At 40.1% G+C, this 20,205-nt stretch overlaps 2 protein-coding genes across 11 annotated transcripts in view; one reads left to right on the top strand and one right to left on the bottom strand.

Annotated features, from left to right (window-relative positions):
- Window positions 1-11,000, top strand: part of LOC121278906 (ETS-related transcription factor Elf-2-like) — a 104,895-nt gene extending 93,895 nt beyond the window's left edge. For 7 of the 8 annotated variants that reach the window (XM_041189451.1, XM_041189440.1, XM_041189467.1 and 4 more), the window contains 2 exons: window positions 1,149-1,523; window positions 7,965-11,000. In XM_041189451.1, the coding sequence (XP_041045385.1) occupies window positions 1,149-1,523; window positions 7,965-8,604 (1,015 nt within the window). In that variant the 3' untranslated portion in view covers window positions 8,605-11,000. The remainder of the gene's footprint in view (window positions 1-1,148; window positions 1,524-7,964) is intronic. The other variant, XM_041189457.1, reaches the window with a different exon arrangement.
- Window positions 11,001-16,921: 5,921 nt separating this feature from the next.
- Window positions 16,922-20,205, bottom strand: part of LOC121272143 (nocturnin-like) — a 36,067-nt gene continuing 32,783 nt past the window's right edge. For all 3 annotated transcript variants that reach the window (XM_041179025.1, XM_041180529.1, XM_041179752.1), the window contains exon 3: window positions 16,922-20,029. In XM_041179025.1, coding sequence (XP_041034959.1) covers window positions 19,197-20,029 — 833 coding nt within the window. In that variant the 3' untranslated portion in view covers window positions 16,922-19,196. The remainder of the gene's footprint in view (window positions 20,030-20,205) is intronic.

The raw sequence follows: 20,205 nt of genomic DNA, 5'->3' as shown, positions 1-20,205 counted from the left end.
ATATAAATGCACGTTGGTGTTTTTTTTAATTTCTGAAGAGCGAATAGCTTCTGGGGTTGGAAAGATGAGTTTTAACACTATAATGTCTGTGCTAGTGGTGGAACATCTTACTGCAAGAACAGACGTTATTTACTATATTTCCAGGAGTATGGTCTTTCTATGCATAAAACAAATTCTTCACCTAGTTTATTGTGCTTTATAGAAAGATAAGTAATATTGATTTTGCTGCTGCAAGATCAAACCTGTTTAAATTGATACATTTTTTTTCTCACCAGTGAACTCCATTAACCGCATGATTGTAGATTATTAAAGAATAGATTGTGAACTCCCAAGCAATGGAAAGCTTGGTAGGGTAAAGAGCATCTTCCTGAAATCATTTTTATGAGAGGAAAATCAGTAATTTGTGCTGTAATTTTGAGTTTGCAATCTCAGCAGGGGAGCCTCACATGCCAGTGGCACAAATCGTTCCTGTGCTACCCGTGATTATGAAGTAAAGGGTCGGAAATTTAGCAGGCATCGAACAGTGACCCAGGGCGTTAAAGTGACTCAGTCATACATCGTTGAAGTAAACAGCCTAGTATCTAATCTTGTTTTCTTCTGTGGGTCTTGATTTATTGGCATTGGTCATTGGAATTGTAAATGAAATATAAAGATGGCTGTGTGAATTTGTTTTACTGCGTCACGTTAAGCTCCGAAAAATATCCAGTGGTAATATTCTGTATTTGTCCTTCCAGATATTTCTGACAGAATATTGGAATTCCAGTGCACAGATTAAATCTATTGACAAATATCATTTATGCCTTTGTGACTGGAGCTTTAACAAAAACAGGAGATTATGTTCGTGTCTCTTTCAAGATTTGAAGTCTAGTTAGGGGTTTTGTTTTGGCTGTAGTATTGCTTTCACTAGGAAGAGCAGGAGAGTTCTCTCAGGTGTCCTGGCCAGTGTTTATCACTCTATCGAGATAACTAAAAGAGGTTATCTAGCCATCATCATATTGCTGTTTGTGGGAGCTTGCTGTGCTCAAATTGGCCACTGCATTTCCTACATTACTAAAGTGACTACATTGCGAAAGTACTTGATTTGCTGTAAAGCACTTTAGGGTATTCTAATGTGTTGTATAAATGCAAATCTTTTTTTCTTTCTTTAGGTATTATTACCAAAGAGGGATCCTGGCCAAGGTGGAAGGACAACGCTTGGTCTACCAATTCAAAGAGATGCCCAAAAACCTAGTAATTATTGACGAAGACAAAACGGATCCTACTGGAGGATCATATCCGTCTGAAATACGGACTGATGCAATTGGCAACTTGCCTGGGGTAACTTCTCCATCTGTAGAAAATATCACCTCTCCCGTATCATCAAAAACTATAGCAGCTTCACGAGGAGCTCGGAACTCAGCACAACAGAGTGTGGTGAAGATGGGAAGGGCTGCAACAGTGAAGGTCTCGTCGTCTGGCCAGGGTGGAGTCCTATCTCAGGTGCCTACAACTACCCTTCCAGTGGTAACCACAACGGTTCCAAGGTTAGTGGGTTCTACAGATAAATGTTACGATTGTCTGTGTAAGTACTGAAAGTTTTTATGGATGTCAGTTTAAAACCAGAGATGGGGCAGTCTGGTGGGCTGGTGATGGAACTGTCACCTATGTTTAAAGGGATCCTACCTTTTTCATTAATCTTTCGGAAACCACCAAACAAAAGTATAAGATGAGTCTTGTTGATGGGTGACCTGTGTTAATTGTTGTTATAAAGTTAGGCATGGCGCCTGTCAGCATGCTGGCTAGCAACTCTTCTTTAGACAGCATCCAAAAGCAGTTAATTATTCACTTCTCTTCAGGAGCTGAGTTCTAGATTAAAATTAAGTTCTATTCTTCCTCTGAATTAATCACCAGCCTGCCCTCCCTTAACCTTTCCCTTCATATAATCTCTCCAACCCGTATTTCATTTCCCCGCCCATGCCATCTCCTGTGGACACTCTGCTCTTATGGCCTTTGAGCACTGACAGTGCAATTCCTGTTGTATTTAGCTACTGGTTTAGCCATCAGTCACCAGATCTGGCTGCTCCACATCAGCCGCGTGGGGCCTCACTATCTGCTGCCAGAATTGCTCCCACTCCAGAATCATCCTGGAGTGCAAAGCCAACTCCTGCTTCTTGTCTCCAATACCACCTGTCTCCTTAAACCCCTCTTTGCTGTCTTCTCCACCCTTGCCTTCAACAGGTTTAATAAACTCTTGGACAACATTGTCATTGATTTTGGAATAATCCATTTGACTACCTCTGCTACTTCCACTGACCCACTCCCAGCCAACCTCCCTTGCCCTGAACCCAGATCTCTCTCTGGTTTCTCTCCTATCTCCCATCATGCCCTCTCCAAGCTCACCTTGTTCATCAGATCCACTTGCAATTCCATTAAACTGCTTCCCAACCTGCTAACTGACATTGGAAAATGTTTCCCCTCATCAGCTACTCTCCTTTTGAAAGTACAGTCATTGCACGCCCTCAAAAGGCTATCCTTTGTCCTTAGAAGCTCCCACCTCCTGCTCCCATCCATCCTCAAGTGCCCTATCCTCTTCAATCGAAACATTGAAAATTTCCAGCACAGGAGGAGGCCATTTGGCCCGTCGTGTCAGTGCTGGCTATAAAAGAGCTATTCAGCCTGATCACACTTTCTGATTTTTGGTCCATAACTCTGTAGGTTATGGTACTGAAAGTGCAATGAGGTTTTCTGCCTCTAGCACCCTTTCAGACAGTGAATTCCAGACTCCCACCATCCTCTAGGTGAAAAGATTTCTCCTCAGATCCCCTCTAATCCTTCTGCTGATTACTTTAAATCTACGCCCCTGGTTATTGACCTCTCTGCTAAGGGAAATAGGTCTTTCCTGTTCATTCTATCTCGGCTTCTCATAGTTTTACTTTTCTCAAATAATTCTCCCTCAGCCTCTGGTGTTCCAAAGAAACAATCCCAGTCTATCCAATCTTTCCTCATAGGTAAAATTCTCCATTCCTGACAACACTTGTGAATCTTCTTCTACCTGTCCTCGTGTGATCACATTCTTCCTGTAACACGGTAACCAGACGATACTCTCGAAGCCCATGATCGTGCCGCCACATCCCATATCCTTGTCCACCTCTCCTGCAACTCTGTTTTAAAATTCAAAACAGGGCATTTGCTACAGCACCGTCACATTCCTAAACAACTTCCTCTGTGACTGGTGCATTGTTTCCCCTTGACCGTCTGTGGCTTTTTTCAGGTCAACTAAACCATCCTCCTCTGATGTTGCTGTTGTCCAGTTTGGAGGGACTGTCTACACTTCACTCCAGCCTGTCTGATCACAGCCGGATCAGCAGTGGGCTTCTCTTGCTACCCCCTGCAGCCCATATCCTGCCCCCATCATCCCTGTCCTCGCTGACCTGCATTGGCTTATGATCCTCCAGTGCCTCGGATAGAAAATTTTCATCTTGGTGCTTAAATTTCTTCATTCCTCCTTCATCCCTGTGTCTGTCACCTCCACCGATCCTACAAAGTAACTCTACAAATTATCTGTTGCTCTGAATTCTGGCCTCTTGTGATTTCCCCCTCTTTCATACCTTAAGATGCCTAAGCCTCAGTCTGGAGCATCATTTCCTCCTTCAATCCCTCCATCCTGTCCTTTAAGATTCTGTTTAAAATCCACCTCTTTGATCAAGCCTTTTTTATTAGGCCTCCTAATATCATCATCTTTGGCTTGACAGCTATTTATTTCTGATTATGCTTCAGTAAATTGCCATGGGACCTTATCAAAGGGGTATATAAATATAAATTGCTGTTTTGGTCTGTGAAAAATGGCCACCCCCTTCCCCTACAGTAATATCAATAATTTCACCTTAAAAATAATGAATCATATGTACATCATCCTTGAAAGGTGTGATGAGGTACTATACAAATGTACAAAATTTATGCTGTTAGGAATTAAGGAGACCAGCCAAAACCATTTTCTTTTTGTTTTGGGGGTTCAGCTGGACAAAAGTTCACATGAGATCTTAAGTTCACACAACACGTAGTTGTCTGTGACTGAGCAGTCATGTTTACTGAGACGAGTAGGGGGTGGTTGTTATAGAAAATGTTGTTAGCATTGTTAATTGTGTAAATTAAGGTATGTATATACAGGTGGAGGGTATTGATTGGGGGATTACTTGCGCACATATTAACGGGACACTTACTGACGCTGGTGTCGGAGTAGCGGCAGGAGCTATACACTTAGATTGGCTCCTGGTCTCCAACTTCACCAACTGGCTGTTACGAGAGTTAAAGTTCATTGGAGCAGCGACTTTATTCAGTGGTTGTAAATGACCTGATTCCAGTTTACTGGAATATTTCCTCAACTCTGTTTAACCACAGGCCAGAACAGCTAGTGCTTGTCGATTTTATATTACCTGTGTTACATGCTTTTCTTGCCCCATTATGAATATTTAGTGCAGAATTATAACGGGTTAAAGTTCTTAAATTCCTGCCATCTTCTGTTGAAGTTATGACAGATTTTCTGAGGTCTGGCATTATATGTAATGTCTATGTGGCCATTATACAGTTCTGCTCTCGCTAAACTGCAAGACCGGAAGGAAACCGCCCAAAGATGCAAAAATCCGTCTAGAATCTTTTCATTTAGAGAGGAACATAGCAGTGCAGCCATCTCCTGCCCTTTGCTAAAGTTATACTTTTAGACAAATTAGTTCTGCTTTAGTAACTGATGTGCTTTGCAGTAGAGATGTGGCCATGTCAAAGTTATCTCCGATACTGCCATCTAGTGTTGTTATCTTGTCACACATCCAAAGGTGCAGGCAAAATAATTGAGTAGCATGAATGTCAAAGGTCTAGACTGAGGAGCACTAATGCAAGAATTTACAGAAGAGAATGAAATTATCCTTTTATTCCTGAATTTATTCTGTTTGGAAATGAGCAGTTAACATCACTGTTTGGTGTTGCCTGATATGTGACCTGTGACTATGCGGCTCCCATGCCCAAATGAGATGCACGTGGTCACAGGCCTCATTCTCAGATGCTGGAAATGGAGTAACATTTGGGGGAGAAATCTGGCCTGGGCCACAGGCTGGTGTTCAGGTTTAGAGGGAGGGCGAAGTGCTATTATTGAGGTAAACTAAAATACACCATTAATGTATGATGAAAATAGAAAGCGAGTGTGACAGACCGGTTGCATAAAACAGTGTGCAAAAGATTTCTAATGTACTCTCTGGATCTGATTTTGACACTTGCAACTGCATAATTTGCATATGTAAATTCTCAACAGCTGGTGTTCTGAAAAGGCAGTATCATTTGGTTTAAATCATTGTCACTTTCAAGAGTTTATTGGCCGCTTGTTTAAATTTGTCAGGTGGCATGTTTTGTTGATAAATGTCCCAGTGTAAAATGCAGTTTCAATAACTTGGGGGTCAAAGTATGAAAAGTAAGCTTAGAACAAAGGATTTAGTAATGAGTGTGGAAAAATATTTCTGTTGTTTATAAACCATTCTGAGTTTTCTTGGAGGCTATGCATTCGACCATGTCATTTGTCATTACTGTGCAAGAATTGTCAGATCAGTACTGATCCCCTTACTGTTCCTGATTGTCATGGATGTTCTAACTGAGCAAGTGAGACAGGACATGTCATGGTTAATGATATTTGCAGGTGACACTGAGCTATATGGTGGGGATGATGAGATCATGACTGAGTGGAGAACTGGAGAAAATGACTGTAAGACAGGGGTATAAAGATCAGTCGACCAAAGACTCAATATATATGCTGCACATGGACCCATGATATGAGCCGAGGATGTAAAGATTCTGGGTGAAGACCTGACAAAAGTGAATAGCTTCAAGTACCTGAGATCAGTGGTGGCAGAAGATGGAAGTATGAAAATGGAAATTAAGCAACGGGTTGGATTAGTTGGAAGAAGTACAGTGGAGTGTTATTTGATGGAAAAGTACTGCTGAAACTCGAAGGTAGGATCTAAAAGACAGTTGTGAGATCAGCCTTGGTACATAGTGCAGAAACTTGGGCAATGACTGGATATGGATGCTGAGATGGATGTGTGGAGTGACAAGGAAGGACAAAATCAGGAACCAGCACATCAGTGAAGATTGTGGGAGCATCGAAGAAAGTAGCAAAGAAGAGATTGAAATGGTATAGTCATCTGTTGGGGAGTGAACTAGGACATGTAGTGAGGCGAGTGATAGAGATGGGACTGCCAGGAAGGAGAAGGGGAAGGCCTAAAACCCAATGGAAGGATGCGGTGGCGAGAGACTTAACTGCAATCGGATTGGAACTGGGTAACTGTCAGGAAGAGATAGAGAAGGGTGTTAAACCAGCATTGTGGTGACCCACATAAAATGAAACAAGCTGAAAGAAGATGCTAGATGTCACAAGGGGGTTAGATTCTAAAGTTGTTGATTGGATCTTATTAGTGTGAACATGATTATCAAGCTATGTAGGTAACATTTTTGAAGTCACTTGTTGGTTTGTGACAGCCTTTTCTGTCATTTCCCCTTGTCCTTTTCTTTTTAGTGGCTATTTTGAGTGAAATGTTTTTGTTAACAGTTCTCAACCACCGAACCCATAGAGAGTTCGGCCTTGGCGTTTCAGGGCATAGACCACATCCATGGCGGTAACAGTCTTGCGTTTAGCGTGTTCCGTGTAGGTGACCGAGTCTCGGATTATATTTTCCAAGAAAACCTTGAGAACCCCGCGAGTTTCCTCGTAAATGAGGCCGGAGATGCGCTTAACGCCCCTGCGACGAGCGAGGCGGCGAATAGCAGGTTTAGTGATTCCCTGGATATTATCTCGGAGGACTTTCCGGTGCCGTTTCACACCCCCTTTACCGAGACCTTTCCCGCCTTTGCCTCTACCGGACATCACACCCGAGTGAAGTGGGAGAGGAGTAGCCTGGTGACTAATTGTGCCCTCAGTCGTGGACCTTGAATCAGCTGGCAGTAATTGTGCTGCACATAGGCAGTGAGAATATGTTATTGTGCTTTGTGGGATGGTGGGCATGCTTTAAATGGCAGTCTGCAGTGAGCATTATACACAGAGATCTGCATAGAGAACTGAGCTAGCTAGATTTTTCAGCTGTGTTGGATAAATTGCTCTAGCAATACCTGGGCATAGTTCTAGAAATTCATGGTGAATGAAAACCTGGAAGGAAACTGGGGAAGAAAGGAAAAACTAAACATCTGATTTCATAGTTAAACCCCAATAAGCTCTTCTTGAAGCAAAAATCAATAAAACTCAGAAAATGGTCATGTCAGAGTGCCACAGTTCTTGTGTGCTGCACGTCATCCCAGGGAGAGGCATCGAGTTTTCTCTCTCGTTGACTGGTGGTGCCTATGTGGAGTATAATTACTGCCAGTTGATTCAAGGTCCACGACTGAGGGAGCAGTTAATTATCAGCAACAACTCCTTTTAGTGGTAAACTCTACGGACGGTTGAATTATTCAGTAACAACAAAAAATTGTTTTGCAGATTAAACTATATTCTAATTAAATATACCATTTAAATTCTGACTCTCTAAATTACGCACTTGTAATTGATTTTACTTGTTTAGGATTTACAGAACGCCTGTTTTCAATTACTGCATGAGTTAAGTTACATTGGAATGATTCCGCTCCCAGTTATCCCATCTGCACCAACTAGTTTTGAAATGGTATTACAAAAAGTATTCAGTGAGTATGTAGAATTGGTCCCACATGCTGTAATGAGATTATGTAAAATACATTCACGACATAATTGATGTATTTATGAATGTGGAAAAAGGGAAACTGTCATTTGCATCCCACAAATGGCATTGCAGGCTGAGGATATTGTAGTCATTGCGTGTAATCAGCAATGCTGTCTTCATAAAAAAAATAATCAGGCGCTGTTGGAAGAACAATACGAGGTATTAGCGGAGCCTAAAAATAGCTGTGTTTTTAACTTGTTCTTTCCATTTCTTTGCCAGCAGCAGAACTGTTCGTGTTGCAATGCAGGTGCCTGTTGTAATGTCCTCTTCAGGCCAGAAGTTTTCAACGGTGGCTGTTCAGTCAATGAACCCAGTTTCAACAGTAATAACCAGCGCAAACACAACCATCTCTACTCCAAAGGTTCTTATCCAAACTATCCCGACAATGGTGCCTGCTCCAACGGTAGAGAATGGAGACAAAATCACTATGCAGCCGGCAAAAATCATCACCATCCCCGCAACCCAGATCACCCAGTGTCACTTACAGACAAAGACAGGCTTGGCTACAACCAGTAGTATTAACATCGTTGGAGCACAGGCAGCTATTCGGGCTCTTTCTCCCATGTCAATAGCAGGTGGGACACCTGTAATGAGACTAGCAGTTCCTGCCCAGCAAGCGACCGGCCAGAGCCCTGCTCGAGTTATTACAGCCGTCATCAAAGGGGCAGAGGTCAAGCAGGAAGGCGTGGCTACAAAGGTGGGAGCAGATCTTCATAATCTGCCTGTGATTAAGGAAGAGCGTTCTGTAGAGGGTAGCAAGACTGTGACTCGCTGGGTGGTTGTCAGTGCGCCCTCAGCCATCGCCCTTCCTTTGACAATGAAAACAGAGGCAGAAGCCACGGTGACTGGTGAAAAATAATAGCGCAGCTGTTAAGAGACAAAAGGTTGTCAAGTGAAACTTTAAAAAAAGTGTTTCCAGCAGGTATCAAATTTTTTTTTCCACCTCATGCTTCACAGTGGGATTTGAGCCACATCATCAAATGCTGACAAAGAAACTCTTTGAATAGGAACAAATGAGATTTCAATGAATTCATATGCAATTAAACGCATATTGACCCCAAAAAAGGGACCATGTGTTTCACTACATCTTAAGTCTACACTAAGAATTTTTGGAAACACTAATATTTCGATGACTGGTTTGGAATGTTTCTCTGAAAATTGCATAAGCTTTAAAGCACCAGTGCTATCAAGAATTTGTGACCTGCTCCCAACAGACAACTTCATTATAAGGTCCTGGCTATGCATTGTAGTGAAGGTCTTGAACTGAAATGTGATCTGGCCTTTTGCTATATTACTGATGAGACTATTCAAAAAAATTACAGCCACTAATATTTTGGGCAGAAGACCATTGGTCCTTCTAACCAATCCTTCCAATCTCTCATCCTCCTCCAGGTACCATGACCTGAGAGGGTGTTGGTGACCATGGACTCCCATTGGATTGGTCCATGATAATGCTTGGCAAAGTACTGCAGTGGTTTGCCATTGCCTTCTGCAGGATAGCTGACCAGGAAATTCTCCTCTTACTGCCTGCCATCAGGCGTATTGGAAGGATTTCACAGGCTGATAATCAACCTTTTTGGCTGCTATGCACACACCTTCCATGAATCTCTCATCAGGTTTTGTTTTATAAATATAAAACTAATAACCCCGTATCTCATGTACTAACTTGACTTCATCCAGATTTTTCAGACCACCTACTCTGTCTACTCTTTTAAACTAAAGCTGCCCAATTTCCTTGTTTTCCCTTGACATTTTATACAGTACCCCCTAGTTCTTAAATCCTTCTCGGTGCAAGTTTTCCATATCTGTGAACATGCTTATCAAGTCCTCTTCCTTTCTTTAGTATGTCTTAATTTAGGGGTCAGCCTCTTAGCTCTCTTCCTTGAAATTATCAAAATGCTGACATTTAAATTTTTATTTGTAAAATGGTTCAAGTATCTGTTGCAGAATCATGATGAAATTGGAACTGCTGACAGCCCATCAGCAAATGACTAGCCAGGAGCCTTGCAATCTTAAGTTTGTTGAATTGGTTACTTGCAAGCAAGTTGCTGGTGATGCTGGCTCTTTAAAACTGGATGCTGCCTATTGCATTTCAAATGCATACCAACCTTTGCTTAAATAACACTGTGTGCACACAGTACTTTTATTTCTACTGGTGCTAAGTGAATTCTCTTTTTAAAAAAAACAAACAACTGTATGGAATGTGAAGGTTTAAATTGAAATAGAAGTTACTGCTTTTATTTGGAGAGAAGGGTATGAAGATGGATTTCAGGATTTGTATAATTACAGTTAGTGAGCAATGTTAAATGACAGCTTGAGTTTTTCCATTTTTAAGAAAAAATAAGCTATGTAAGACCTAGCTTTTTGTTTAAAGCTCTTTTTAATCTTACACACAAAACACAGTATTGTTATGGAGTAACATGTTATTTTATGGTAGTTAGAGCCAGCCAGATACATGGTTTGTGGTCAAGTTAAGTGACAGATCTTCTGTTATAACCTTTTTTTTATATAATGCCTGTGTCACTTTGCCTTGGTGTATGTATAAACATTTCGCTTTTTTTAAAAAAATGCCACTTCAAGGTCATGTTCAGTCTAGCTTTGTGCAATGAGCTGTTCTTTTTCAGGTAGTTCTCAGCCTGCTGACTTCAGTTAAAGAGGAAGTCTCGCCATCAGGACCCAACATTTTTAAAAAGGAAACTGTTACAAGAATTTATAATTAACATCCTTTTGTTCAATCCATTTTTAAAATCAATTTCTGTTTACACAGAGATGAAGAACTATTTTGCGTTTGGCAGGGGATATTATAGTATTGGCTAGTTCAATTACTGAGTCTGACCATGAAGACATGGAGGTACCATATGTGGTTAATTGCTGGAGCATAGTTGGGTTAATGTTCCACCAATGCTCTTCAGCGTTGACATGGTAACTAACGCTCTTGTACCCTGATACTGCCTTTGGATTTCATCAGTACTCACTGTTCAATGGTATTCAAACCTGAAACAAATGGACCAAAACAAGATGTTAAACCCTTCACAACCACCTGCTTTTTAAAACTGGATTCTGGTACTGAAACTCCCTCCTTAATGATTGATCAGGGAGATTACCAGTGTTCTGACTGAAAATGTTTGTACAGTTTCAACATTTGAAGTATATTCTATTTTGTTGTACTCTTGTTTCAAAGTGTATTCAAGTAGATTTTACCAAAATATAAGTGAATCCTGTTTTGATTGTGTTTTGGTAAAGAAATACAAAGTATATCTAGTGTCTACGTATCTTCTTTAAAGTTAATTTTTTAAAAGATGAAAAAAAATGTTTTGTAATGTAAATATCCCGAAATCAGCAAACTGCAAATGCACCTCCCCCACTTTTTAGAAATGGAAAACTTAAATAAACTTTGATTTGAACAGTTTTCTCAAGATTATGCAAAGAGAATTAACTGTAAGGAGTTTTGACTTTTTTTAGTTACATGGTTAAACTCCATAGTGTGTTGCGCTGGACAATAAATAGTTAGATTATACTTCACATCACCATGCACTGTCCTGAAGGAATCCCTGTGGAAACAGCTTAAAATTCTCAAAGTTCTGCTGAAGTTACAGCTGGAGGATTTTATTTACGATCATAAAGACATGACACAACATTACCAAATTCAAATCTTTCTTTATTAAAAGTCAGTATGGGAATCCAAACAGCAGCACACTGCCCTTGGTCCATGTATTTTCCTCATTATTTAGTGAACATATGGCATTTGAACATAGATGGGATGCTCCACCCAACTTTATTACATCCATTTAGACAGCTGCCATTTTGTTTCCACTTCAAATGGGCATCACCATGAGTTTAAGGGACATGACAGAAATTAAGCTGGTTGAGATTGTTAATTGTTGGGGATGGGGGAGGTGGTGGTGGTGTCATGGGCAGTACATATTGTCTGGGGAAGACCAGGTGAATGTACCTGCATCTAGAGAAGGAAGAGAGTTATGGCTGCCATAGGGAATTACCTCAGACTCATAAAAGGGTGAAGGGTGCAGACGGGGACTTTGACAAACAGGTACCCGTGGCACAGTGAGCAGTTGGGTGGTGCAGGTGTCGTCAACCAGCTAGTAACATGGGGCAGAAGAGCAGGGGAGCAAGGATGTCAGGGACAATTGGGCAGTCACCCTGCCCCAAGGAAGGCAGCCAGATCTCTGGCTTTGCTGGGACATTTGTGCAAATCTGAAATCTATCTCTCTGCAGTATGAGTACTCACACAGTAGTCACAGTAAGAGAGTTTAAATCAGGCCCACAGTTGAGTTGCGTCACTTCTGTCCCTACCCCCATGGCTATTAATTGACTCTTAAGACCTTTTCCCACATCAATTAACTAGTCACACCATTAGTTTCCCCAGGGGTGGGTTTGGGACCTGGAAACAAGATGTTAAACCCTTCAGAACCACCTGCTTTTTAAAAACAGCATTCTGGTATTGAAACTCCCTCCTTAATGAACAATCAGGGAGAAGATTACCCAGTGTTCTGATGGAAAATATTTGTACAGTTTCAACATTTGAAGTATAGTCTATTTTGTTGTACACTCGTTTCAAAGTGTGCTGATTTCTATTTGCTGTTCGCATAGCAAAAATCCAGACTTAGGTCCAGATTTAGATGAACATTACTACCACTGTTAAGAATTGTAACAGGCACTTAAAAGTTTTGAAACGGAATTTCTTTGACAAATCTGAATTTTTTTGAGGTTGTAATTGATGGGGTAAGGGGGAACCAGTGGATGCAATGTATTTGAATTTTCATGAAGCATGTGATAAGGCACCACAGAAGAGGTTATCAGATACTATTAGTGCTGAGTGTATAATATCAGCATAGCTTGGGGATTACTTAATGGTTAGAAAATAGATATAATTAGGTTATTTTCCATAGGCTATAACTAACAGGATACTGCAAGGCCTCAGCTACTTACTGTGCATATCAATGATTTAGATGAGAAGAGTGTGTATTTTTTTCCTCAGATTTAATGATAGGTAGTTGGGAAAGTAGGTGGTGAGTACACAGAGGCTAGAAAGGAATATTGACAGGTTAAATGAGTGGGCAAGAATGTAGCAGTTGTGGGCGGGGCGGGGGGGGGCGGGTATAAGTTGCAGAATGATCCATAGAACACTTGGTGAGATACTGGAAAATGTTGATATCCAGAGGGATCTGTGTCCTTGCACATGAATCATAGGTTACAGCACAGAAGCAGAGCATTTGATTCATCATGTTTTGGCTCTCTACAAGAGCAACTCAGCTCATCCCACTCCCTTGCTCTTGCCTCATAGCTCTGCAATGTGTTTTCTTCTCAGGTGCTTACCTAACTCCCTTTTGAAAGCCACTTGGGTGCTGCATTCCAGATAGTAATCACTTGTTGCGTAAAAAGAGTTTCATCATTGCCATTGGCAAAAGAACAATCATATTAAATTGATGTCCTCTGATTCTTGACTCTTCCACCAATGGGAACAGTTTCTCTTTACCTACTCTATCCAGATCTCTCATGGTTTTGAATATCTCTCAAATTTCCTCTTGACCTTCCCTAAGTAAAACAATCCTGGCATCTCCAATCTACTAATGTAACCAATCCCTTATCCCTAAAACCATTATCAATATTTTTTGGACCCTCACATTCCTTCCTAAAATAAAGTCTCTAGAACTAGATACAATACTCCAGCTGAAGCTGAACCAGGGTTTCATAACTTCCTTGCTTTTGTGCTCCATGTCTCTATAAAGCCCAGGGAACTATGACTTTTTAAGCACTTTCTCAACCTACCTTGTCACCTTCAATGATTTATGCGTATATGCCCCCAGGTCTCTGTTCCTGGGGCCCTTTAGAATTGTACCATTTTATATTGCCTCTCATTCTTCCTACTAAAATGCATCACTTCACATTTCGCTGCATTAAATTTAATCTACCACATCTCACCCCATTCTTCCAGCTTGCCTATGTCCTCTTCAAGCCTTTTTACAGTTCAAACTATTTCCAAGTTTTGAAATTGTGCTCTGCACAGCCAATTGTAGGTCATTAATATATATATTCAAGCAGTGATTATCGCACTGAGCCCTGGGGAATTCTACTGCATGTCTTCCTCCAGTCCAAGAAAACAACTGTTCATCATTAGTCTGTTTTCTATCACAAAGTTAAATTTGTATCTATGCTGCCACTCTTCCTTTTATTTCACAGGCTCCAACTTTGCTGGCACATTTATTATGTGGCAATTCATCCAGCCTTCTGGAAGTCCATATACACTACATTATCCTCATCATCCATCTCTTGTTACCTCAAAAAAAACTCTAGCAAGTTAGACATAATTTGCCTTAAACAAATCTGCACTTGCTTTCCTTAATTGATCCATACTTATCTAAGTAACCTAATTTTGTCCCAGATTATCATCCAAAAGCTTTCCTATCACCAAGATTAAATTGCTTGGCCTGTAGTTGCTGGGTTTACCCGTTGTTGAAAAAAAATGTAACATTGCAAATTCCAGTCTTCTGGTACCACCCTTGAGTCTAAGAAAGACTGGAAAACTATATGGCCAGTACCTCTGGAATTTCCACCCTCACTTTTCTCAGCGTCTTCAGGTCCTCGTGACTTTAAGCACAGCCAGTCTTTCTAATACTTTCTCTTTGTCCGTTTTTAGCCCATGAAGTATCTCAACTAGATGCAGCTAGACAACTAAGTAGTATGTTAGCCTCTATTACAAAGGGATTGGATTATGAGAAGTCTTGCTGCAATTGCACAGGGTGAGACCACACCTGGCATAAAGGTAGAGTTTTGACCTCTTTACCCAAGGCAGGATGTACTTCGCTTAGAGGAAGAAACTAAAGGTTCACTAGATTGATACCTGGAATGAGGGGATTGTTTTGAGATGGAGCAGAGCAGACCCAGGTCAATATTTCCTAGAGTTTAGAAGAATGAGGAAATCAAATTTTAACATGAAATTCTTGAGGGGCTTAATATGATAGATTCTGGGAGGATATTTCCTCTGGCTGGGGATTACAAAACTAGGGAATCTTAGTCACAGAATAAAGGGATCAGCTATTTATGATCCAAACTGAGAAACATCTTTGATGAGGATTGTGAATTTTCAGAATTCTCTACTCCAGACCGCTGTAGATGCTCAGTTGTTGAGCATAGTCAGAGGATTGGTAGGATTTTGGATACCGAGGGAAGAAAGCACTCGGGGAATAGAGCAGAAATGTGAAATTTAAGTAGATTGGCTGTCATATCTTATTGAATGGTGGGAGAGGCACAATAGCCTACTTCTGCTCAAGTCCTTAGGATTATGTCCTTGTTTTCTGATATAGGTGTAAGTAAAATAGCTTGTGTCAAGACTTAAGAGTTGTTCAGGACCAAAGTTCCTGATTAACCCCAACAGCTGGAAACACATTTCAGGCAACAAAGGTGGAGTAATTGAAGATGCTTCAGATGTGAGGACCCTGTGTCAAAAGTGCAGATGGAAGGGTCTGTACCTGAGACATTAACTCTCATTCTCTTTTTTTCCTGTTGAACCCTCAACTGTGCTAGCAATGGAAGAAATGCATGGAGACCATCTCCACATTCTTCCTGGCTATGCAAATGACAGTATTGCATAGCTTCTGGAGCTGTTTGTACATAGATTGTTCTGAACCGTAACCCTGCAAGTGATTCCACCTCATTAGAAAAATGAATAAGAGCACCAACCCTAAAGAGAATATAATGAGAATAAAATACTGCAGATGCTGAAAATCTGAAGTAAAAACAAGATATTGTAAATACTCAACTGGTCTGGCAGTGTCTTTGGAGAGAGAAACAGAGTTTGTCATTCAGCACCGTTACTTAATTGGAAAAAGAGATGTGACAAATTTTAAACAAGAATGGAGGCAAGAGTGGTTATGGAGGAACAAGTCTTGTATGATGGGAGGCAGGAAAGCGTAAATGACAAAAGAGATAGTGCAAGACTCAAAGGGGGTAGTAATGGAACAAGTAAACAAAAGATGTGTCTAGAGGAGATCCAAGTGGGAAAAGCAGCATAATTGCCAATAGTTTGTCTGAAATTATTGAGCTCAATATTGAGTCTGGAAGGCTGTAAAGTGCCTAAAGAAAGCTGATGTGCTGTTCTAGATTACAGAAAATGCTGGAAAAACTCAGCTGGTCGGGCAGCATCTGGAGAGAGAAACAGAGTTAACGTCAAGTTCATATGACTCGAGCCAAAGCATTTTTCCAGCATCTGCAGTAGTTGGCTTTTTTCTTGTTCCAAGATTACGTTGAGCTTTATTGGAACAGTACAGGAAAGAATTAAAATGAAAGTTGATTTTCTAAAGAGGGTGTTCTAAATCAAGAGCAGGTAGTGAGGGAAGAAATCTTAAGCATGTTCCAAAATTTAACAGAATCTTGGATACCACCCCCCTACTACATCAAATATTCTACTTGTTGGCAATTGAGGAAAGGATAATGGCATGAATTTCTGCTAAGATTCCCAATCTATATAATCCCTAGAGAAATAGTGCAAGTAGATGAAATAGTGGTGTACACAATTCCTCTGGGGGTTCTAAAGGTTCAACACTAGATCGGCTGTAAATTTCTAGAGGGTTTGTCCCAATGTGATTTAAAAAAAAAAGCTTTCTTCTAAACACACTCTTGCAGCAACATTTAATCTGCAATCCTAAATTTCTTTCACACATTGCTAGTTTATTCCCACCCCAGAACCTCTTTCCCCACTCATTAACTGTATGCATCTCAAATCTGGACTTAAATTATTACTGCTATACCTAGGAAAGGTCTTCAAGCACCTGGTTTGCACTGCTGGATGAGATCCAAGAAAAAAATTCCCCCAAGCTTTCAATCTTCCCCATTCAGGTCTTTGATTATTTTCTCAATAACTCAATTATTAGCTTTCTTGTTGCTTCTAGCTTCATGTGTGTTGCTCTGCATATTATTAGCCTGAACTTCAATGATTTATCCCAGGCACCTGCCATAACTTTTGTGGGAGATACAGCCCTGCAAACTCCACCCCCCACCCCCCCCAACCAAAAAAAAAACAGTTCTAGATGTATCTGATGGAACAGAACACAAATGGCCTTTGATATAGTTAATACACTTAACAGTAATGCTTGACTCATGATTTCTTAGTGACTTCAAGTTTTCTAAAAGCTTGGATTAACAAACATTGAATTCAGAGATTAATAGTGGAGTTCTGATTTATTTTATAACAATTTAATTACAAGCCTTTTTTCAAAGCCACCAGCTCTAGTTCTTAACAGCTCTTATTATTGAATGAACATGGGTCAACACAACAGAAATAACAGCTGCTTTCAATGTACAGTAAGTTAACTAGGAATCTAAAACTGGAATTCCTAAACTCAAATGGATATTCATACTTAACATATTCCTCTCCATAAATATTTGGTACACTATATAAATCAAAGCAATAAATAGCTGCATTTTAAGTTGCAGAAATAAATTATAACTGCTTTTGGAATTTAGCTTAGTAGTATGGCAGATTTTCATATGGGGCTTAATACCCAGGGCACTACAATTCAAAATGGATTATGGGATCCATCCAGAGTCAGGATAAAAGATAAAATAACTTGGAACGCTATATTAAAGTCATAGAAGTAAATACCAGGCTAATGATTATATACAACTTAAATTCACAACACATTTTTCAGAAATCTGTTCATTTAAAATGTTTGGAAAATTTATTACATTGGATCAATTCAGAATAGCACCGTGAGTTTTTTTTTAAAAAAGCAGCTGATTCTAGGACTTTTGAAGTTTTCTTTGTGCTTAAGACACCAGCTTTTATCTTCAATTGCAGCTGGAACGTGAGAAAAATAAACCTTAGAAAAATCTTCAACTATTCAAACTGCAATGGTGGTGGTGATCATTTCATATGAATGGATTTCAAAAGTTAAGACTGAACAAAATCTGGGGAAAAAAGTTACTCCCAAATGTTTCAAGTATTTCCAATGCAGTGCATCAGCCCAACAATTACTGCTGCCAGTAGTAGCAAATGATTGACATCCCATATCCACTATTTCAACTCAAGGATCTATTCATTTTATTGGAAGATAATATGATGCCACATATAAATGGTTTCTGTTAATAACTGACTTTTGTAACATTTTGAGCCCAAATAGCTTTTAATCACAGCACTATAAATACACATTTGTTTTGTTTTTGAGAAGTTACTTAAACTGCACAAATTAGAATGGTTAGTACCTTCAGGGTCAAAATTATATTTGCTCAACCCTATTAATTGCAGTTGAACAATATTGAAAAGTTTTCCTCAAAAGGTTACAATAATGGGATTACTGTAGCATTTAAAAAGATGTGCTGGAAAGTTGAGAGAATAGGATTAAAGGATGGCAATGGTGTGGCACATTGAGTTGATGGTGGCCTTTCATCTCAAACCTGGATTCAAATCCAGCCCTTCCGGCTAAATGAAGGTGTCCCCTAGCTGCTGATTATAAGGGTCTTATGTAAAATGAATGTGAATGAATTTCAGCACAAAACTCAACCAGACCACAGATAAATGGGAAATAGCTGGGTACAGTCAGTGGTGGTCTTCTGCCACTAAGCAAAATCAAGGGCTTTATCTGCCTGTGCTATAGTGGAAATTGGGTTCCTGGATCAAAATCCTGAAACTTCTTTCCTAACAGCACTGTGGATGTACCTGCACCAGATGAACTTCAGCAGCAGCTCATCACCTACTCAAGGGCAATTAGGGACGGGAACAATTATTGATGCTCACATCCCATCAAAGAAAAAATTCTCAAGCACCACCATCCTTCACCTTGAGAACAAAACCTGAATTAAAAAAGACACATTTACAACAAATTGCACATTTGGTTATAGCTTTTTTAAAAAATTACCAACTCCTCAAAGTGGTACTTTCCAACAATCCTATTAACTGCAATCTAATAATTTTGTTTGACAATTGTTCATACTTGGATAATTCTGTGGTTCTGGAAGCATTTGTGCATTTACACTTAGCCCAACAAGTTGCAGAATGGTTAGTATATTGGGTCTTCCTTTCCCCTTTGGTCAGTTGCAGCCCAAGGGATTAAATACAGGTTAACTATAATAACTTGACATGCAAAATCAGAACTTCATGAGACTATCCATTTGTTTATTTCATAAATAAAATGCAACGCAAACCACTCTCTGGATTGATTAGAGACAAATTAACTAAACCGCTTCCAAGAAGCATGTGCAAATGCTTTGAAGGAACTTTCCTTAAATATTTACTGACATTTCAATCAGGGTTGGCAAAAAACTCATTACACATGAGACATAAGCATAGTGTAGCATTTTCTGAGGGAACACCTTGTCTCCAAAATATCCATATGATGGTATCATTGGTCCAAGAGAGGGGTAGGGTGGAGAAGGGGAGATTCAGTCCAATGTATTGGCTAAATTTTAATTTCACTTTTAACAAGAGATTGAAATGAGTCAACATTCATCAAGTTGATCTAGAAAGCTAAATTCACAAACAAGCGACAAATGATCTGAAGGGTAGTGGAAAGATGGCAAGCGGTTAGGGCCAATCTGTTCCTCTGTGGGCAAATTCAGCAATCTATTCACACAAAATGCATGCTGGGAATACCAAATGTAATCCAACGTGTGGCAGCTTTCGCCTGAGGGTCGTATTTTCCATGTCGTGAAGGGAGGTTCTGATTGTCCATCATTGCTGAGTAGCTTGTAGGCACTATTCAGATTTAGACTGGACTTAGTAAACTGTTTGTAAACATCTTCAGTCGGTTCTGCATTGAAGTCTCCACACACAATAAGGGGAATACCAGCACCATCAGTGATGCTTTCTAGATTCTGAAGCAGATCGCAGCCTTGTGATGAACGGAACCGCTCCCAACCACTACAGGCCTTCAGGTGTGTTACAGCAACACAAAACACCCTGCTGGTTTCAATACACCGGAGGGTTTGGACAATAGCCACTTGATTGGTCTGCAACATCCTGGCTGCTAGTCTAATTGTGGCACTATCAATCAATTCAAACCTCTCCCGTAGAAAGAACAAAGCACATCCATCTGGCCCATTATTATGTTCGACATCCAAGCAAGGAGACGATGGTTTAGGAAAGAAGGTTGAATGATAGCCTAGCCCACTGAGAATTGGCTGGAAGGTATCAAAGTAATGGTCCACTTCTTGCAGACACAAGATATCTGGATGGTACGTCAGAATTTCCTCCAGGATAAGGTATTTACGCTCTGACCAATTCAAAGCTTCCCTTGGACACTTAATAAAATTGTCCTTCCATTCTCCAAGAGCTGCATCAAAATGAGAGAGAAGAGTTGAAATCAAAATGTACCAGTTACATCTATGAAATGTAAAAAAAATCAAATCACATTTTATGTGATCTTCAGAGGAGGAAAGAAGATAGTAGTACACACATGCAATTTACATTAGGGACAAAGCATAGCTCAGATGCTGTAAAATACACAAC

This window comes from Carcharodon carcharias, chromosome 1 (genome assembly GCF_017639515.1).
Source record: "Carcharodon carcharias isolate sCarCar2 chromosome 1, sCarCar2.pri, whole genome shotgun sequence".
Classification (NCBI taxonomy): Eukaryota; Metazoa; Chordata; class Chondrichthyes; order Lamniformes; family Lamnidae; genus Carcharodon; species Carcharodon carcharias.
Note: the sequence above shows the minus strand (reverse complement) of the source record. Positions and strands in the feature narration are given on the sequence as shown.